We start from the raw sequence: 18988 nt of genomic DNA, 5'->3' as shown, positions 1-18988 counted from the left end.
TGTAGGGAGTTTTCTACCTCTCTGTTCGGTTTTTGTTGTAGTTTTTTACCATGTGGGGTTTGTTTTGTTACGCCTACCTTTCTGGGTGCCTAACCCCGGTCGATGGCAGATAAGGAAAACCCCCAACCATATGGGGTTTTCCAGGGCCATTGCTCCCTGAAACCTCTCTGAAGGGGCCAGGTTCTGGCGCTGGTCCCTGGTAGGTCTGAACTCCATAGCTAATGTCCCGGTCTAACATAACACACATTAGCCCGATAAGCTCCAGGGAGCCTCCGGGGCTCACCCAGAAAATGGCGTTTCATTACATTCAACGCTGGTTTTTTGGCTGCTCCGGCTTTTTCTTGAGGCCGGGGCTTTGGAGGACAACTTGCCCAATGGGGCCTGACGTGGGGGATCTCGGGGATGGGGAGGGGCTGACTTGGGGCCCTTGGGGCCCCATTGGACCCCGCCTGGGTTTTCTGACCTTCCCAGTGGGGCTTACTGTTACAAGGAGTGGGGTTTTCCTTCCCCCCCCCCCCCTCTGCGTACGAGTTATCTTTGGGCGTCGGTTCCTCCCCGCGTTTAATAATAAAATAATAATAAATGTTTATTCAGGTAAGGTACATACATACAAGAGATTTTACAAAAATTGATCGATTTATAGATAGAGGTAGTACATACAATGCCTAACGCCACTATTATGCAAAGCGTTTCGGGCAGGAGTTTGTTTCATATCTTATCAGGTCCTGCAAGTTTGTTCCATATCTTATCAGGTCCTGCATGATCCTTGGTCACGGATGCTATTGGGTGCGTTATTGGAATGTCTGTCCAGTGGGGCTTACCTCCAGTCCTTTCTAGGACTAGATGGTACTCTTCCGTCCTTTTTCTCCTCTTTCGATGCTGTTTGTGATTTTAATTGTCGCCTCTTTCCGTCCTTTGTCTCGCCATTACTGTTACTGGTTTTCATATTCCTTGTTGGCACCCTCCCCGAGGGTCGTGTGGTGCAGCCTGGACCTTGTGTGTCCTGCGCATGCACCATGGGTGATTGTTTTGTTCTGGTTGGTGTGAGCGTGTGTCGGTGTTCAGCGCACTTTCTCCCGGGTTATACACTGCTCTCGCTCATCTTATCTATCCAGTCATCGACCCCTGGTTCTTGGGGTCATTTAGGATTCTATGTGGGGGGACACATCCAGTTACTTCTCTCCTTATGTATGTGGGGGTGGCTAGGAGTGGCGCCGCCTCCACCTCTCCACCTCTCCTCTGCACCGATTCTGCACACGCATCTCTGGACATGCTCTATTAGCCATGTTCCCAGACCACGACACGGCTACGCTGTGTCATGACCCGATAGTGCCTCTGCTCTCCAGGTGAGATTTTGTGGTCTGGTGACTTTGTTGGCCGGGACTTTAGATGCTTATTCATTGCCCTTCGTTCAGTACCTGGCAGCACCCTTGTGCGCGTTCCGAACCATAATGATGTCTGACCCAAGTAGCAGTTGGGTTGGCCCATGTGGAGCCAGTCGGCCGAGCGGACAGCACGCTGGACTTGTGATCCTATGGTCCTGGGTTCGATCCCAGGTGCTGGCGAGAAACAATGGGCAGAGTTTCTTTCACCCTATGCCCCTGTTACCTAGCAGTAAAATAGGTACCTAGGTGTTAGTCAGCTGTCACAGGCTGCTTCCTGGGGGTGTAGGCCTGGTCAAAGACCAGGCCGCGGGGACACTATAAAAGCCCCGAAATCCTCTCAAGATTACCTCAAGAAGATGTGTTGCATTTCCGCAGTGGTTGCCCGGGTTTGACATCGGCGAGCGCTGATTTTCATCTTTGACATTTCCCCATTGAACTGATATCCACATGGCGAATTGGTATGACACTGTCCTAGCCTAACCTCACCTAACCTGACATTTCCTATCTTTGGATTTTTGGTTTACTGAGTTATCGAGGTGTTTTCCACAATATTCTTGGGGCGTTCCCCGATTTTCCCTTGGGCGACCATTGTGGGGGCGCAGAGTGTGGGTTGGCCTAGTTGACATTCTGGTCGGATTTTGACGTGTGGTTCGCCCGTATGTATGTTCCATATACACGTACGATTGCCTTATATATGTACGGCGTGTATATGCACCTTTTGTACTCCTCCCCTTCCTCCTATGGGTTGGAAGCCATGTTTCCTGTTCTTAGGGTCTGAGTTTTGGTGCTCATGTGGGGTTTTCTTCTCTCATTAGCGCTTGAGTTGGGCGAGTGTTGTCTTTTCCTTGCTACTAGTCTGTGTGTATGGTTCATGTACCTTCTATTGCCGATTGCTTAAGCTCTTGTTCCTGGCTTCCAGTGCTTGGACTGTCTTTCGGGTCTTTTCGTTGCTTTTTATGTCTTCCTACCTCTCTCCTACACATTGTTGTGTATCTTGGTACGTACATATTGGCTATTCTCATGCTCGTGCTAGGTTGGGATGTGTTCTTGTTCCGTTTCCTGTTGTAGCACAGGCCCGGTGTTCCGGTGTAGCTTTGAGTTCTTCCTCTTCTCTTTGTCTGTCACTACTAGCTTCTGTGTTGCAATGTGTGCTGGTGTATATATAGCTTTCCAATCACCCACTCTTGCCCCTACCGTTCCTTTTTGTTGGGGCCGGGGGTGCTTGGCTTCTGGCCTTAGCTACGACTTTTCTTTGTTCCTTTTCGGACAGTACGTCTTTGTTTTAGTGCGGTACCTGTCTTTTGTTGTTCTCCTTCCTTCCTTCCTCAGCGACGTGTGCTTCGTTCTACCCTGCTGGGGTTGGTGGTGCCACTCGTGCGGGTTGCGGTGTCCCCGTTTTTCACTTCGTGTCTCGGGGTTTTCCCGGGAGTTTTCTCTTGGCTCTGCCTCTTTTACATGGTAGGTCAGGTTCATGGCATAGCTGGTTCGGTCTTCTCCTCGAGTCTTCTGGTCTGGTACTTTTGACTCGAGTCTCTCACCATCTGGATGGTGATCAGGTGGCTTTTTTTAATATGTCCCACCTGCATGCTTTATTTCGGCGGCGGTATGGGATTTTCTGGTGGTCCTTCTTTTTCTTTTTCTTTTTGTCTCTTTGTAGGTGTACTGCGCTCTTTGTTGTCGTGGTCTTGTCCTTCCTCTCGTGGTGGTTCAGGGCCGTCTTCTGGCCGCATACCGTCGCCTTGTCTCGTGTGGCACTGGCAGAGCTGCTTCGGAGTGCTCCGGTTTTGTTGTTCCTTCTGCACCATTCATGGGTTGTCTTGGACATTGTTCACCTCTGGCCTGCTCATGCTCCACCTGACCCGTCCTGCTCTGGGTCAGGGTGCTTTTTCCTCTATTCCCTTTGATTTGTTGTGGCCCCGTCAGTTTCAGAGGGGTCCCCTGCGGTTGTTGTTGCTTGTTTGTTGGGCTGGGGTGCTTCTTCTTGTGTCTGGTTGTGGCTCTCTGCCGTTCTTTGTGCGCCACGGCTTCTGAGGCTGGGCTGCGCTTTGGGTTAATCCGGTTTCCCTTCCCTGTTCTCGGATTCCGATCTCTCCGGTCGTCCGCTGGGTCCTTCTGTCTAGCCGGCCTGCGGTCCCTCCCCATGCCCTTGATGTTCGTTGGTTTGCTGTGCTTGCTGCCATCTTAGGTGGCATGTCTTGGGCTGACATTCGGGCATAGGTTGCTTTGGCGGTCGCGCTGGGTCCTGGCTGCACGCTTGCTCGTGTATGTTCCTGAGCCTAGTTGGGCCTATGTCACTTTGGTTCGGCTACTGCAGCCTGTTGTTTCAACTTCGTGTCGTGGTGTGAGCACTGACCGCCTTCCGGATGCGTCCTTCTGTTTTTGTCTTTGGTGAGGTAGATCTGGGGGAGCCATAGGGGCTCCCCCCCAGAAAACCAGTGTTGAATGTAATGAAACGCCTTTTTCTGGCAACCCTCCTTCCCTCCAGTCTGAGATTTTTTGCATCTTTTGATATCCAGCCTCGGAACTGGGGTGAGGATCGCCGGCGCGAGAGTCTGGGGTTTCCCCTTCCCCCTCCCTTTGGGAGGCGGGGAGCTGGGCAGACATGCGGCGTGGCTCGTGTGATGTCATGCTTGTTTGCTTGTTTTTCCTTTGGGAAGTTCTGCCCACTCGTTTGATGATTTTCATTGTCAACCAGAATAGAGGTTTATTTTGAGGCGCTTACCTTTCTAGATGCCTGTTCCGATAGATGGCAGATATAGAATGCTCCAAATCACAAGGGCACAGTCTATGGGTCATTGCTCCTCATGCCTCTGTGAGGGAGGCCAGGTTCTGGCTCGTGGTTCCCGGTAGGCCTAGAACTCCACCCACATCGACTGATGCAAAATAGTTAGGGTATCCATATCAGCCATTGATAGCTCCGAGACTCACCCAGAAAATTGTTTCATTACATTCAACACTGGTTTTTTGCCTCCTTAGTTTCCTGAGGATGCTGTGCCTTCAGTTTTGTCAGCTGCAGCTGTGGCTTTTCATCAGCTCAGTCACCTGTTCTTGCAGCAAGGTTCTGCCCCCACTTCTAGGGGGAGGCAATTTTATGGCTGTTCCTCATCCGTTGTTGGTCAGGGGTAGGCTTCAAGAGTCAGATTTCTTGGCTGTAGTGCTTGCTCCAGCTTTCACTCCTGCTCAGCGTCACTCTTGTGCATCACTAAAGGGGTGCATTGGTAATTACCTAAGTGTAATTACCTAAGTGTAGTTACAGGATGAGAGCTACGCTCGTGGTGTCCCGTCTTCCCAGCACTCTTTGTCATATAACGCTTTGAAACTACTGACGGTCTTGGCCTCCACCACCTTCTCACTTAACTTGTTCCAACCGTCTACCACTCTATTTGCGAAGGTGAATTTTCTTATATTTCTTCGGCATCTGTGTTTAGCTAGTTTAAATCTATGACCTCTTGTTCTTGAAATTCCAGGTCTCAGGAAGTCTTCCCTGTCGATTTTATCAATTCCTGTAACTATTTTGTATGTAGTGATCATATCACCTCTTTTTCTTCTGTCTTCTAGTTTTGGCATATTTAATGCTTCTAACCTCTCCTCGTAGCTCTTGCCCTTCAGTTCTGGGAGCCACTTAGTAGCATGTCTTTGCACCTTTTCCAGTTTGTTGATGTGCTTCTTAAGATATGGGCACCACACAACAGCTGCATATTCTAGCTTTGGCCTAACAAAAGTCATGAACAATTTCTTTAGTATATCGCCATCCATGTATTTAAATGCAATTCTGAAGTTAGAAAGCATAGCATAGGCTCCTTGCACAATATTCTTTATGTGGTCCTCAGGTGATAGTTTTCTATCTAGAACCACTCCTAGATCTCTTTCTTTATCAGAATTCTTTAAAGATTTCTCACATAATATATAGGTTGTGTGGGGTCTATGTTCTCCTATTCCACATTCTATAACATGACATTTATTAACATTAAATTCCATTTGCCAAGTGGTGCTCCATATACTTATTTTGTCCAGGTCTTCTTGAAGGGCATGACAGTCATCTAAATTTCTTATCCTTCCTATTATCTTAGCATCATCAGCAAACATGTTCATATAATTCTGTATACCAACTGGTAGATCATTTATGTACACAATAAACATCACTGGTGCAAGAACTGAACCCTGTGGTACTCCACTTGTGACATTTCTCCATTCTGATACATTGCCTCTGATTACTGCCCTCATTTTTCTATCAGTCAGAAAATTTTTCATCCATGATAGAAGCTTACCTGTCACCCCTCCAATATTTTCCAGTTTCCAGAACAACCTCTTATGTGGAACTCTGTCGAAAGCCTTTTTTAGGTCCAGATAGATGCAGTCAACCCAACCATCTCTTTCCTGTAATATCTCTGTGGCTCGATCATAGAAACTGAGTAAATTCGATACACAGGATCTTCCAGATCGAAAACCATACTGTCTGTCTGATATTATATCATTTCTCTCTAGGTGTTCTACCCATTTAGTTTTGATTAGTTTTTCCAATACTTTCACTATTACACTTGTCAATGATACAGGTCTATAATTGAGGGGGTCTTCCCTGCTGCCACTTTTGTAGATTGGAACTATGTTAGCCTGTTTCCACCCGTCTGCTACGATTCCTGTACACAGGGATGCCTGAAAGATCAGGTGAAGTGGAATGCTGAGCTCAGATGCACATTCTCTCAGAACCCATGGTGAAACGCCATCTGGGCCAGCTGCTTTGTTCTTACCGAGCTCCTTGAGCATTTTTTCCACTTCGTCTCTAGACACCTCTATGTGTTCTATGTTGTTCTCTGGAATTCTTATTGTATCTGGTTCCCTAAAGATTTCATTTTGTACAAACACACTTTGGAACTTTTCGTTTAGTGTTTCACACATTTCCTTTTCATCTTCCGTGAATCTATTTCCCATTTTCAACCTCTGAATATTATCCTTTACCTGCAATTTGTTGTTTATGAATTTATAGAATAGACCTGGTTCTGTTTTACATTTGTCCGCAATCCCTTTTTCAAAATTTCTTTCTGCCTCTCTCCTCACTGCCGTGTAGTTGTTTCTCGCATCTTTGTATCGCTGGTATGTTTGGGGGTTCGGCCTCTTCCTGTATTGATTCCATTTTTGTGTCTTTCGGTCTCTAGCCCTCTCGCAATTTCTATTGAACCAATCCTGTTTCCTAGTTCTGCATCTCTGTTTTGGTATAAATTTTTTTGTGCCTTTATCATATATTTCACAAAACTTGCCATACATCTCATTCACTTCCTTGCCTAGCATCAAGTCTGTCCAATTATACTCACTAAAAAAATTTCTAAGGTCACCATAATGTCCTCTCCTGAAGTCTGGTTTTTCAACTGCTTCAACCTCCTTATTTTCTTCCAGCTTATAATGCATTGCATACTTTATTCCCAAAAAGACATGGTCACTTTTACCCAAGGGAGGAAGGTACTGAATGTCAAATATCTCTTCCTCCTTCCTGGTAAATATCAAATCTAGCATGGAGGGAACGTCCCCTTCCCTCATCCTCGTAGCTTGTTTAACATGTTGATACAAGAATGTTTCCAGGATGAGGTCTACAAATTTACAGGTCCAAAAATCTTCTGTTTTAGCTTCATATGCTTCCCAGTCTATGGATTTCAAGTTGAAGTCACCGACTATCAACAGTCGTGATCTATCGTTATCCGCTCTCGCTATAATCTCTCTCATTATTGTTATAAGACCTTCACGTTTACTATCTAGCTCCTCCTTTGACCATGTGCTGCTTGGCGGTGGACTATATGCATTTATCATCATTAGTTTATCATCCTCATAGCAGATCTCTAGTGCTATTATGTCAACTTCTTGTGGATTGGCAGTCATTATTTCCTTCACCTTTAGGTGTTCTTTTACCAGCACAGCAACGCCACCGCCTTTCCTAATTTTTCTGTCCCGTCTCCAAATTGAGTAGCCCCTTGGGAATATGACCTCATTTAAAATTACATCTTCAAGTTTTGTCTCCGTGAGTGCAACAATGTCTGGTGTCTGCAGCTGTATTACATCACTTAACTCCAGTACCTTCGATCTCACTCCATCTATGTTGGTGTATGCAATCTTCAGGAACTTGTTCCCCCTCTCCTTATTCTTCACTCCCCCTCTCTCTATTGATTTTGTTGGTTTGCCTTTATGTACCACTTTACTGGTTTGCAACTTTTACTGGTTCAGGGTTCTTTGTGCTGGCCGTTTCATAGTTCATCCTTTTGATGGCATTGTGGGGTGACATCTGACCTGTGTTGAACCTGTTGGGCTCAAGATGCATTGGAGTTCGGGAAATGTCCCGAGGCCTACAATGCAGGTGGTTCACCAACCCCCTCCTTTGGTGTCAGAGGTCCAGAGCCAGCAGTCTACCCCACAGCTCCTCTTGGTCATCACAGGGTGGTTAAATGTTGTAGTGGCCTAGTTAACCCCCCATTCTGTGGTGGATGTCCCAGTTGTTGTTTGTCCCCAGGTCTGCCTGGTCTTATAGGTGGGTTCCTAAATATGGTGTCCCTAGCTCAACGGGGACACCTATTGGCATGTTCATATTCATACCTGGTTCAGGGACTCAGTATAGTTGGTAAGACATAAAATTTGTGTGTACAGTACTTTATATTCCAGCAGTCATTATTTCCTGCACTGTAAATTACTTGCATATTATTTAATTCAGATTCATTTATCTTTTAAAGTACATTGGATAGAATAAAAATAAATTTATCCATAATTAAGTATTAAATCTCAGGTAATTAACAGGTTATGGAACTGATGTCAGCATGGGGGCCCCTCATCTATGTGGGATGTTTTGCTGCTACCCTCTCCTCAGCCATTGCATCACTGGTTGGTGCTCCTCGTGTCTTGCAAGCTTTAGCCAAAGACAAACTCTATCCTGGCATACATGGTTTTTCAAAGGGATCTGGTGCCAATAATGACCCTGTCCGTGGTTATATCCTTGTCTTTGTCATCTCCCTAGCCTGCATCCTTATAGGTAAGGTTATTTAAATTCCCAGTTGCTTTTAATTAACCATTATTATTTGTGGTGATAATTTGACATATATAGTTCATGATACATGAACTCAACACCACTTAACCCATTTGCTATGTCACTTTGGTTTTGATCCAGTTCTTTTCTTGGGTCTAAATGGGGCTAAAAGAAATGGGACTCCCCTGCATTTGGGAAGTAATGGAATGAACTGGGTGCCCAGGACTAATCAAAGGACCAAAGATCCCCAAGACCTCCAAGATAACCAACTGTGGGACCAGAAGGACGATTGAATGAGGTTATGTGGAATGTGGGATTGAGAAGGAACTCTCATCAGGGAACTAGAATGTATATCTAAGGATCCAGCAAAGATTCTGAGGAGATGAAAAAGCAACTGGTAGAGCGTTGAACCGTGAAGTCGAAGGGGAGGTCAGGGCCCACCTTCAAGAAAGCATGAAGTAACCAAGGACAGGAAATAGGCCAGGTACAAGGTGCACAGCTGACTTTGCAGCCCTGGGGTTCAGAGAAACATGCATCAAAACGAGTGGAGATGATACGAAATGAAACCCTGCCCGAAACGCTGTGCGTACTAGTGGCTTTACAAGATTGTAATTACTATCCTATGTATCCTCACAATCCCAATGTACCTTCTTGTATATATATAAATAAATAAATAAATACAAAAGGCCACACCAGAGAGAGCATAACAAGCACATGAAAACAACCCCTAAAACCACAGCATCATCAGAAAATTCTTTGAGAGGGAAGACAAAAGGACAAAAGCCTGACTGGAGAGCACCTATCAGCAACAGAGCATAAACTATCCCTGTGCAGACAAAAAAATAATGGTGCAAGAGATATAGTGATGAAGTGACAACAGACAACAAGGGCAGTGCCAACACCCAAGACCCAGGCACCACACAACACTCACTTTGATCAGAAGTCAGCAAACCCTATAAACTGGTGCTTGAAGTATTGCAAAGGGGGCAAGAATAAGGAGACAAAGGCCTGGGGATAGATCTAATAACCCTACCTGATGCCCAGAAGAAGAGGCGTATAAAACACATTAACAATATGCCTCTTTGAATGACACTAATGGCCTCAAATAGACAGAAGACAGAATGAAGGCCCCCAGTGGGAAACACAACTCTAATTTCTTTCCGTGGAGCTCAAGAGAAGCAACCCCTCAAACACCCTACAATACCCCAAAAGCACAGATAAATGGCCCTGAGGCAAATCAAACTTCCTGGGAACTGCATTAACATGTGAATTGCACAGCTTTTAAATATGACAATCCCTTGGTATATGTAAAGAAATGATTTTCCTTAAAACATTTTCCTACCAATGTTGTTAAAATACATTCCATGATCATGGGAGAATAAAACCAATATTGTATGTGCCATACTTTGGCTGTGATGGAACAGGGAAGTTGAGCAATTTACAGGTGTTGAGTATTCGTTCATCGATGGTAATCAAAGGCAACTCCGTGGCGCAGGAGTTGCAGCAAACATAATTTTACCTAATTATTTCAGTGTCTCAGAATAGTTTGTCAGTTTTCTCTAATGTTACTCAATTGTATGTAATTTGAGAAATTTGTATAAAGAAATGTGTGTAATGTTGCTATGTTAAACAAATATGGTACTCATATCTTAGTCCAATATACAGTATTATATTTTTAGAATAATAAAACAGTGTTTTTTCTGTGGGGAGCCCTTACGGCTCCCTGGAGCTTATCGGGCTAATGTATGTTATCCTAGACCGGAACATTAGCTATGGAGTTCAGACCTAGCAGGGACCAGTGCCAGAACCTGGCCCCTTCAGAAAGGTTTCAGGGAGCCCTGGAAAACCCCATTGTGGTTGGGGGGTTTTCCTTATCTGCCATCGACCGGGGTTAGGCACCCAGAGAGGTAGGCATAACAAAACAAACCCCACATGGTAAGACACTACAACAAAAACCAAACAGAGAGGTAGAAACTCCCTACAATCCCAAGGAAACAATCAAACAATCAATTTACTGCCACACCAGTCGTCTGCGCAGCCCTCCTCTCCCCAGGATGGGGAGGGGGGGGGCCTGGACCTCACCGCGCCGGCTGCCTTCAGTTCGTAAGCTAGTGTCAACCGGGATAGATGCTTCTCTGGCCTCAAATTCCTGGGCGGTGTTTGCCTTGTGTGGCATTCTCTGCAGTCTTTGTGTGTTGTGCAATGGCCAGGAGTACCTCATCAGTGCCGGGGCTGCATGCGCTTAGGGGCCTCCTTCCCTAGGCGACCTGTGAGTACTGCCCCTGCGTAACAGGGTTATCTTCCTTGGGGCGTTCGGGAACCATTCCCGTAGAGGTTCTTGCTGCTTGGCATTTGCCTCACCCTTGGGGCCAGCTGGGGCTTAAGGCCCTTGTTTGGCCTTGGGTAGGGACTGGTATTGTGCTGGTTAGGGCATCAAGGTGTTGTGCGACCTGCCACCTATGCGGCGACCGGTTCCTGTTGCCTCTGGTTACGGTGTACTTTTGCAGAGTTTTTATTTTGTTTTTATTTTCTTTGCCAGGTGGGGGTCTGCCTAGTGTGGCTATAGTTCCACTGGTAGTGTTTGGTGGCCCTCTGCTAGGCCCCCGTGATTGTACACATCGGAGGAGTTTTCAGTGTTGTCCTCTACCCCCTTGTTATTTTTGGGGTGTTTAACCGGTTAGCAACACCTTGCCCGGGCTTCCCGTAATTGTTACTCCTACGGGCCCTGGAAACCCCTGGCGGGGCTCGGTGGATCATTGAATGTGTCTTTCGGGTCCCAACCCGTCTTGTACGGGATCGTTGATTGCTGTGCCCTTGTCTCCAGGTGACAGTCGCCCCCTTTTACCTCCGTCATGTTGCCTGTTGGGTCACTGATGCCTTGACCCGGAGTCTTGCGAGAGAGTTTCTCTGCTTGTTCTCCAGTACTCTCCTGATGTTATTACTGTTCAGAGTACAGGCGGCATCCGTGTTGCAAGCTGGGTTAGGTTGCTGCAACACGGTAGATTGGTTTCCCACTCGGATGCCCCGAGGCTGCCCTATTTTGGTTAGGTGCTGTTCGCCCCTTTCCCTCCCTGTTCCCGGCTCCAGACTGTCTGCAGGTTTCGGGGTCGGGGTGGGGTTTAGTTGGGGCCGAGACTCGGGCGGTTTTCGGGGGCTGCCCCGTTTGGGTTGGGGACGGAGGTTTTCGAGCCTGTTCCTCCTGCCAAGGCTTCTGGGTCTTACCAGCTGCCCTTTCTTGCTGCCTTTCCCATGGACTCTTCCTTTTCTTGCGGAGGGCTTGGAGGACAGCTCTGCCCCGGGGCCTCTGTTGCGGGTTCCCGGGGTTGTGGGGAATGCCTACTAGCAGTTCTGGGACAGTTTGCCCCTGCCTGGGTTTTCTGCTTCTGGGCTGAATTTTCGCCCATCCAGTCTGCTTGCTTCCCACTTTTGCTTGTGTGTTTTCGTATCTTTTGCGTTCGTCACAGCCCCCTGTTCTAGTGGCCATTTTCTTCTGCCGGTTTCCCGGCGTGGCTACCAGGGCAGCATTGTGGTTTGTTTACATGCGCCTGGGTGTGCGAGCAAGCTTCTTGGGATACGTTTTTCACCTTTTTCAGTGGTTTTATTCTCCTGTTGTCGTTTCTTTGCTTTTCTGGTGTTTTCTGCCCGTTTCCTGTTCCTATGGGAACATTTGAGTGTTGATTTTGCACTGGATTTTCCGTTTTGTCTGTTTTGGGTCTGGGCCCTTGGGTTTGGGCTTAATATCCCTATCTGTTATGCTTGCTCCCACACCTTGTTCCTCGGTTTTTAATTTGTTTTGACTGTTTCCCTGGGGGTTCTGTCTGGGGCTGTGCTTTTCCTTTCTGTGGTGTTTCTCCGCCGGCAAATGTGGTGGTTTGGGCTCCCCCTTGTTCGATTCCGGGTTCCTTTGGGTTCTTTGGTTTCGTTCTGGAGGTTTCTTCCTCTTGGGCCCCCTTTTGTGGGTTCAGGGAGATTTGTTTCCTCGTGTGTGACCCAGTTTCTGCCTTCTGGAGTTCCGGGGTCTTCCTGGCTTGCAGACTGATCTTTTTGGGTCTTGGCACATGTTGTGGTCGTGCTGGGACTTTGGGGTTTTGTCGTCGAAGTGGGGCTTTTGTTGCAGTTTTGTGCCTTCTTCGCCTGGCCGGCGTGGTGCTCTCTGCCCACTGGTCGGCGGCTTGTAATTTTCTTTTCACGTGTATGTGTGTGTGTACACATGTGCATGTACATGTGTACACTGTGTGTGTGTGCACATGTGTATGTGCATATGCACGTGTGTGTAACATACCTTGTGTCTATGTGTATATGTATATGTATGTGTATGTGTATATACATAATATGTATGAATATAGGTGTATATGTGTATGTATACTTTTTCTTTCGGAAGGGGCTCTGTTCCCTTCTCTGTTGATGGGGCACTGGGGGAGCAGCTTGCTCTGTTGACTCTCACATGGTCCCGCAGTTAGTGGGCGCTTTTGGTTGTCTTCCGGCCTCTGGTGCCGGCGATGGACGGCTTCTTTCCCTTTGGGGGGTTCAGGGCTGGAGGGGTGGGCTTCTTCCTCTGCGTTTCGTCATGTCATCATCGTGGGTGCATTAGACGTGGTTGATCCGCTCCTTCCTTCTGGGGTTCCCGTCTGCTCTATGCAGACATGGGCCTGTCGAATCTGCGGTTCTTCTGGACTTCTTCAGTCTGTGCTCTGGATTCTATGCCCTCATAGGAGGACTGTTGTATCCTGTCCAGCTTCTGTTGGGGCAGGGTGCCTGGATGGTGGCCCTGGACCTCCAGGTCAGTTCTTGGCACATTCCTCTCCATTTTTCCTGGACTGGCACAGTTGGTGGTGAGGCTTCAGGCTTACCGCTTTTGCTGCCTTCTCTATTTTGTACTGGCACTTGGTGTATTTAAGCATGCTTACCGGATCTTGGTGCCCTGTCGGAGTCTGCTTGGGATTCGGTGTCTGGCCTACCTCGACGACTGGTTAGTGTGCGCTCCTAGTCGGTCCTATTGTCTGCTCGCCAGGGGTGTGGTTCTTTCCAAATCGCCGGGTTTGGTTTCCTGGTGATCTGGAGGCTGTTCCATTTGTTTCCGTCCCGGGTTCGGACCTGGCTGGGTCTTGTTTAGGGCTCTTGGGCCACTCCTTGTCTTTCGCTCCAGAAGTGTTGCTGCGGCTGTGGTCCTGCCTTCGGCTGTTCATGAGGGGGTCCCGGATTGCTCGGTGGTTGCTCGAACAGTTGTGCGGGAGTCTGAACTTTGATGTGCTGGTCTGCCCGCGGGGTCAGGTTTGGCTTCAGCGTCTGGTTCCTTCGGAGACTCCCCTTCTGCCTCTCTTGCAATCGTTGGGTTCGTTCCTCCGAGGATCTTGTGTTGGTGCTGCGTCACCACCTTCCTCTTTGGGGTTTTTGTGGTTCTGTGCCTTGGCACCTTCCCGAGCCTTCACTCGATGTGTTCACGGATGGATCTTCTCTCCGCTGGGGCTTTGTGACCAGTGCTCACCAGGTCAGCCAGGGTTGGTAGGGTCTGTCCGTTTGTCGGGCTAACAGCACGGTTCGGGAGTTCGTGGCTGTCTGGTTTGCGCTTCGGAGGGTTTGGGTCACTCGGTGCTCTACCATTCAGCTGCATTCGGACTGTTCTCTGGCGGTTCTGGCCGAACCCACAGGATTTCTCTTAGGTGTTTGACCTTTGTGGTTGGTCCCTTAGAGTGGCTCCTTTGCTCGATTCTCTGGGTTTGGCTAACTGTGACGTTCATGTCTGGGGTGTGTCCTGCATCCTGGTGGACAGCTGTCTCGGTTCATTCCTCTGTTCGCGGATTGGCCAGTCATCGTCGACTCATTTCATTGGCTCTGCCGAACGTTTTGAACTCCTGGCCATGGACGTCTTCGAGTCGGCGTTGTCTAAGCGTCGCCCATTGTATGTGGTGCCCTTACCCGCCTGCGAGGCGTTCATGGTGGATGCCTTTCAGCAGTACTGGTCGAGGTGGGGGTACCTGTTCCTCTTCTTCCGGTCCAGCTGTTGCCTTGGATTCTGGCTTGGTTGGAGCCCATGCCCACGAGAGTAGTCCTTATGGTCCCTTGGTGGCCGGCCAAGTTTTATTTTCAGATGCTGCTTGATAGGTGTCCGAACTCGGGGCGTTTTCCCGCGGCTCCGCCTCTTTCGGCAGGTCGGACCGGTCCTGTACGTGACTGGTTCGGCCTTCTCCTCAGCTCTTTGTGTCTGGTATTTTGATGCAGGCATCACCATCTCAGTGGTGATCAGGTGGCTTTGTTGATGGTGTTTCACCTGCGAGCTTCGTCTTGGCGACAGTATGACGTTCCTGGTGTTTTTATGCACTTTTTCTTGCTCTTTGCAGGTTGTCTTCTCTTTCGCATCGGGTTGTTTTGTCCTTTCTTGGGTTTTCAGGACTACAATTTTGATGTTTCTTTCTGTTGCCTCGTTTTGTGCGGCGCTGGCGGAGCCGCTCCGGTTTGCGTTCAGGGTGGATGTCACATCTGCCCCATTTCATACGCTTTCTCGTGTTTTGTTTCACCTCCGGCCTACTCATGCGTCACCTAAGCCGTCCTGGTCCTTGATCAGGGTGCTTTCTTATCTTCTCCTCAGTTTGTGGTAGCCCCTTCGGTTCAGGTTTCTGCTCTTTGGTACTGGTGGTAGGTTTGTACGTTTGCAGCCTTTCTCCGTCCTTCTGGGAACGGTCGAGATGGCTGCTATCTGGTGGGGTTCTTGGGTTATTGATGCTTGATTTGTTTGGTCATGGGTGTGTCCTGTATTGTCCGGTTGCGCAATTTTGCCGTTACCTGCGTACTGTGTCTGGGGATGCGCTTTGGGTTGATCCGGTTCCCCTCGTTCCCTGTTTCAGGGCTCGGGTCTCCCAGGTCGTCCGCAGAGTTTTTAAGTCTTCCAGCCTGCGGTCTGTCCTTGTGCCCGTGCTGTTCGGACATTTGCAGCTTTTGCTGCTGTGTTGGTAACGTCTAGGGCTCATTTCGGGCACAGGGATTTGAGGGTCGCACAGGTTCTTGGCCGCCCATTCTTTATGCTTGTCTGCTCCTGTGTGTACTTGTTGCCTTGGGTTGCAGGTTGCAGCCTGTTGTGTCGGCTTCGCGTTGCGGAGTTTGTGGTGGCTGCCTCCCGGGTCAGCCCTTTCTTTTCCTTTTCTCTGGGTATGAAGCTCCAGGGAGCCATAGAAGCTCCCCACAGAAAAAGTGTTGAATGTAATGAAACGCCATTTTCTGGGTGAGCCCCGGAGGCTCCCTGGCAACCCTCCCTCCCACCGGTCGGCGTTTTTTTCACTTTAGTTGAAGCTTAGCTTCCAAACTGATGTTAGGCAGCCGGTGTGGTAGGTCCCGGTCTCCCCCCACCCCCCCTCTCGGGGTGGGGAGGGCTGCACAGACGATCGGCGTGGCAGTAAAGTGTGATGTTTGCTTGTTTGCTTGGTATTGTAGGGAGTTTCTACCTCTCTGTTTGTTTTTTTTTGTTTTAGTTTTTTACCATGTGGGGTTTGTTTTGTTATGCCTACCTTTCTGGGTGCAAACCCCAGTCAATGGCAGATAAGGAAAATCCCAATCACAAGGGGGGTTTTCCAGGGCAATTGCTCCCTGAAACCTCTCTGAAGGGGCCAGGTTCTGGCGTTGGTCCCTGGTAGGTCTGAACTCCTTAGCTAATGTCCCAGTCTAATATAACATACATTAGCCCGATAAGCTCCAGGGAGCCTCCAGGGCTCACCCAAAAAAATGGCATTTTATTACATTCAATGCTGGTTTTTTTGGGATGCTTACCTTTCTGGGTGCCTGTCCTGGTCGATGGCAGACATATAATGCTTCCAATCATACAGGGGGTTTCTATAGGCCATTGCTCCTCATCCTTCTCTTAGGGGGGGCCAGGCTCTGGCTTGTGGTCCCTGGTAGGCCTAGAACTCCATGCACATTGATTGATGATTGATGCCTGGGTCTAATACATTCCTATCATCCCGGATAGCTCCGGGGGAGCTGACTGAACTCCCCCCAGAAAATTGAATGAAATTTTTTTCTCCAATAGTTAATAAATAGAATACATCATTTGCTAATATGGTCAGGGCCAATGGTAAAGCCCGGTGGTGACTTAAGCTAACAATAACATTACTAAATTGAACTTGTGTTTGATTTGTTAGAGTGATTGCCTACTGTACCTTGGTCATTTAATGAAAACTTCATAATGTTAATTATGGTCCCTTATTTTGCTAATTAGCATTTGCAGGGAGTTCTGAGTGAGTTTGTCATTCTATTGGTGTTGATGGGCTGGTCGCTCAGTGATAGGTTTCTCATCATTTCTCTTTTCCTACCTTTATTTTTAACCTTTCTGCTACTAAAGGGTCCTGAGGACATTTACACCCCTGTGCGCAAGAAAAAAAAAATCTAAAAAATTATTTCGTCCTCTAAAAATGTTAATTTGTGTTCCCTAAATATGGGGAAAATAAAAAATAAATCGTAGGTGACATATTTTGGGCGCAATAGACCGAAGAAGTCTAGCAAAAAGTGGGCGTTGACAGAGCAGTCGTCAGAGCCGGTCAGCGTCACCTGAGCTGACAGGTGGGAGTTGCCACAAAGATATTATCACCTAATTATTTCAATGTCTCTGATTTATTTTTTCTTAGTTTTTTTGCAGTAATATTATTCAATAGTGTGTAGTGTGATATATTTATATAATAAAAGAGGTGAATCATTGCTATACTCAAAAGTATGGTGTGCATATTAGTGATTCAATTATTATGTTCATAAAACAATAAACAGATAGTTTTGCTGTTATTACACTCTATACACAGGTTATATATCAGTATCTGCATGTTTTGTTCACCATAACGAACCACTAAGTTGGTATTATGAGTCGAAAAGCAACCGAGGAGTGACCGCCACACACACCAGCCAGCTACTCATTGCCACTCACTCCCTCAATGCCTCACTCGTCCACTTTCTCCTCCCAACATCCTGTTTTATACTTTATTCACAATATACAGACGTTATATTTAACTATCTACGTGTTTTGTTGACCACAACTGTACATCTAAGCTGATATAGTTAGTTCAGGCACTAAGAGTCGTCGCTATACACACAGTCAGCTTTTTTTTTTTTTTTTGAGATATATACAAGAGTTGTTACATTCTTGTACAGCCACTAGTACACATAGCATTTCGGGCAGGGCCCTAGAATATGATCCCCGCCGCAAAGAATCGTTTTTACAACCAAGTACCCATTTTACTGTTGAGTTAAACAGAGGCTACAGTTAAGGAATTGCGCCCAGTAAATCCTCCCTGGCCAGGATACGAACCCATGACATAGCGCTCGCGAAATGCCAGGCGAGTGTCTTACCACTACACCACGGAGACCTAGCTGCGGCTCCCTCACTCATTCAAGATCACACGCACTAAAATTTCTCACCAAACAAAACTGTTTGCAGTGTTATTACACTATATACACATATTGTATATAAGTATCTACATATTGTATGCACTGTAACTGTACACCTAAGCTTGTAGAGTGCCCAAAGAACATAGTGGCCACCCTCTACATAGCCATACAAATCATGCAGACGACGTCACCTCTGTCACCCAAATGGCTCCTCCCAACATAATCCTTTTGTTGTTATTACACTAATACACACATTATATAGAAATATCTATATTTGTGTTCACCATAGAGAACCACTGAGTTGGTATGGTGAATGCAGACAATAACAGGTGGCCACACAGTCAGTAAACGATGCACTCTCCCTCCGTCCCTCAGCATCACTCCTCTCACAGTGCTAATTATCACAACAATGCTGCTATTATCACAATCCTGGTCATTTTTATCACAGTCAGGAGTCCTCTGTAATATTGTCATCACAAAATAATAGCAGGTATATATTTATTTTAACATTTTTTGGTGATGCTGTGGTCACAAGCTGAACAGCAATGCTGTTCACTCAATCTGCGTGCACCAGCCTCGGTTGCTCCAACAGTACTGTGCCTCTCACACCGGAGAATATTGTCTACGATTTTTTTTTTTAAATAGTCTGTTTACAAGAGCCCTGAGGAAGCTAGTGTGAACCCCGTGTAGCCGCGGGCCATTTGATTCATGCCTGGCACCCTATGGCGTATATATACACCATGCACACCATGGGACATGTTACTCATGGTGTATATATACGCAATGCGCAGTTTAAGGGTTAAGATAGCTAACCAAGTTACTTCTCAAGCTTTAGGGTGAAGTTCATGAGAGCTTAATGTAGTGGCATTGTTACAGTTGTCCCAATTGGCTCCTGGCTAAAGAGAGCATCTTAGGGATCTGAGCTCACAGATCCATTAATCCACCCCCTCCCTGAAAAAAAAAAAAATGGCCTTGGCAGTTATGTTCAGCTGTTGTTAATAAAATGTACATCTATGTTACTTCATATGAAAGTTTGCATATTAAAATGAAATAACACTTAGTTCTTGTTTTCAGTGTTGTTACATCATACATATTCCAACAGGTGACCTGAATGTTGTATCAACATTGCTGAGTAACTTCTTTCTTGCATCATACAGTCTTATCAACTTCTCCTGCTTCCATGCATCTCTTATTAAATCTCCTGGATGGCGGCCTGGCTTCACGGTTAGTTAATAGTTTA

General features: G+C 47.1%; 1 protein-coding gene across 3 annotated transcripts in view; it reads left to right on the top strand.

Moving 5' to 3' along the window:
* Window positions 1–18988, top strand: part of LOC123745438 (bumetanide-sensitive sodium-(potassium)-chloride cotransporter) — a 389884-nt gene that overhangs the window by 233622 nt on the left and 137274 nt on the right. For all 3 annotated transcript variants that reach the window (XM_069300604.1, XM_069300601.1, XM_069300603.1), the window contains exons 11-12: window positions 8160–8391; window positions 18851–18972. In XM_069300604.1, the coding sequence (XP_069156705.1) occupies window positions 8160–8391; window positions 18851–18972 (354 nt within the window). The remainder of the gene's footprint in view (window positions 1–8159; window positions 8392–18850; window positions 18973–18988) is intronic.

Source organism: Procambarus clarkii, chromosome 44, assembly GCF_040958095.1.
Source record: "Procambarus clarkii isolate CNS0578487 chromosome 44, FALCON_Pclarkii_2.0, whole genome shotgun sequence".
Taxonomy (NCBI): domain Eukaryota; kingdom Metazoa; phylum Arthropoda; class Malacostraca; order Decapoda; family Cambaridae; genus Procambarus; species Procambarus clarkii.
This window is presented reverse-complemented; position numbering and strand designations above follow the sequence as displayed.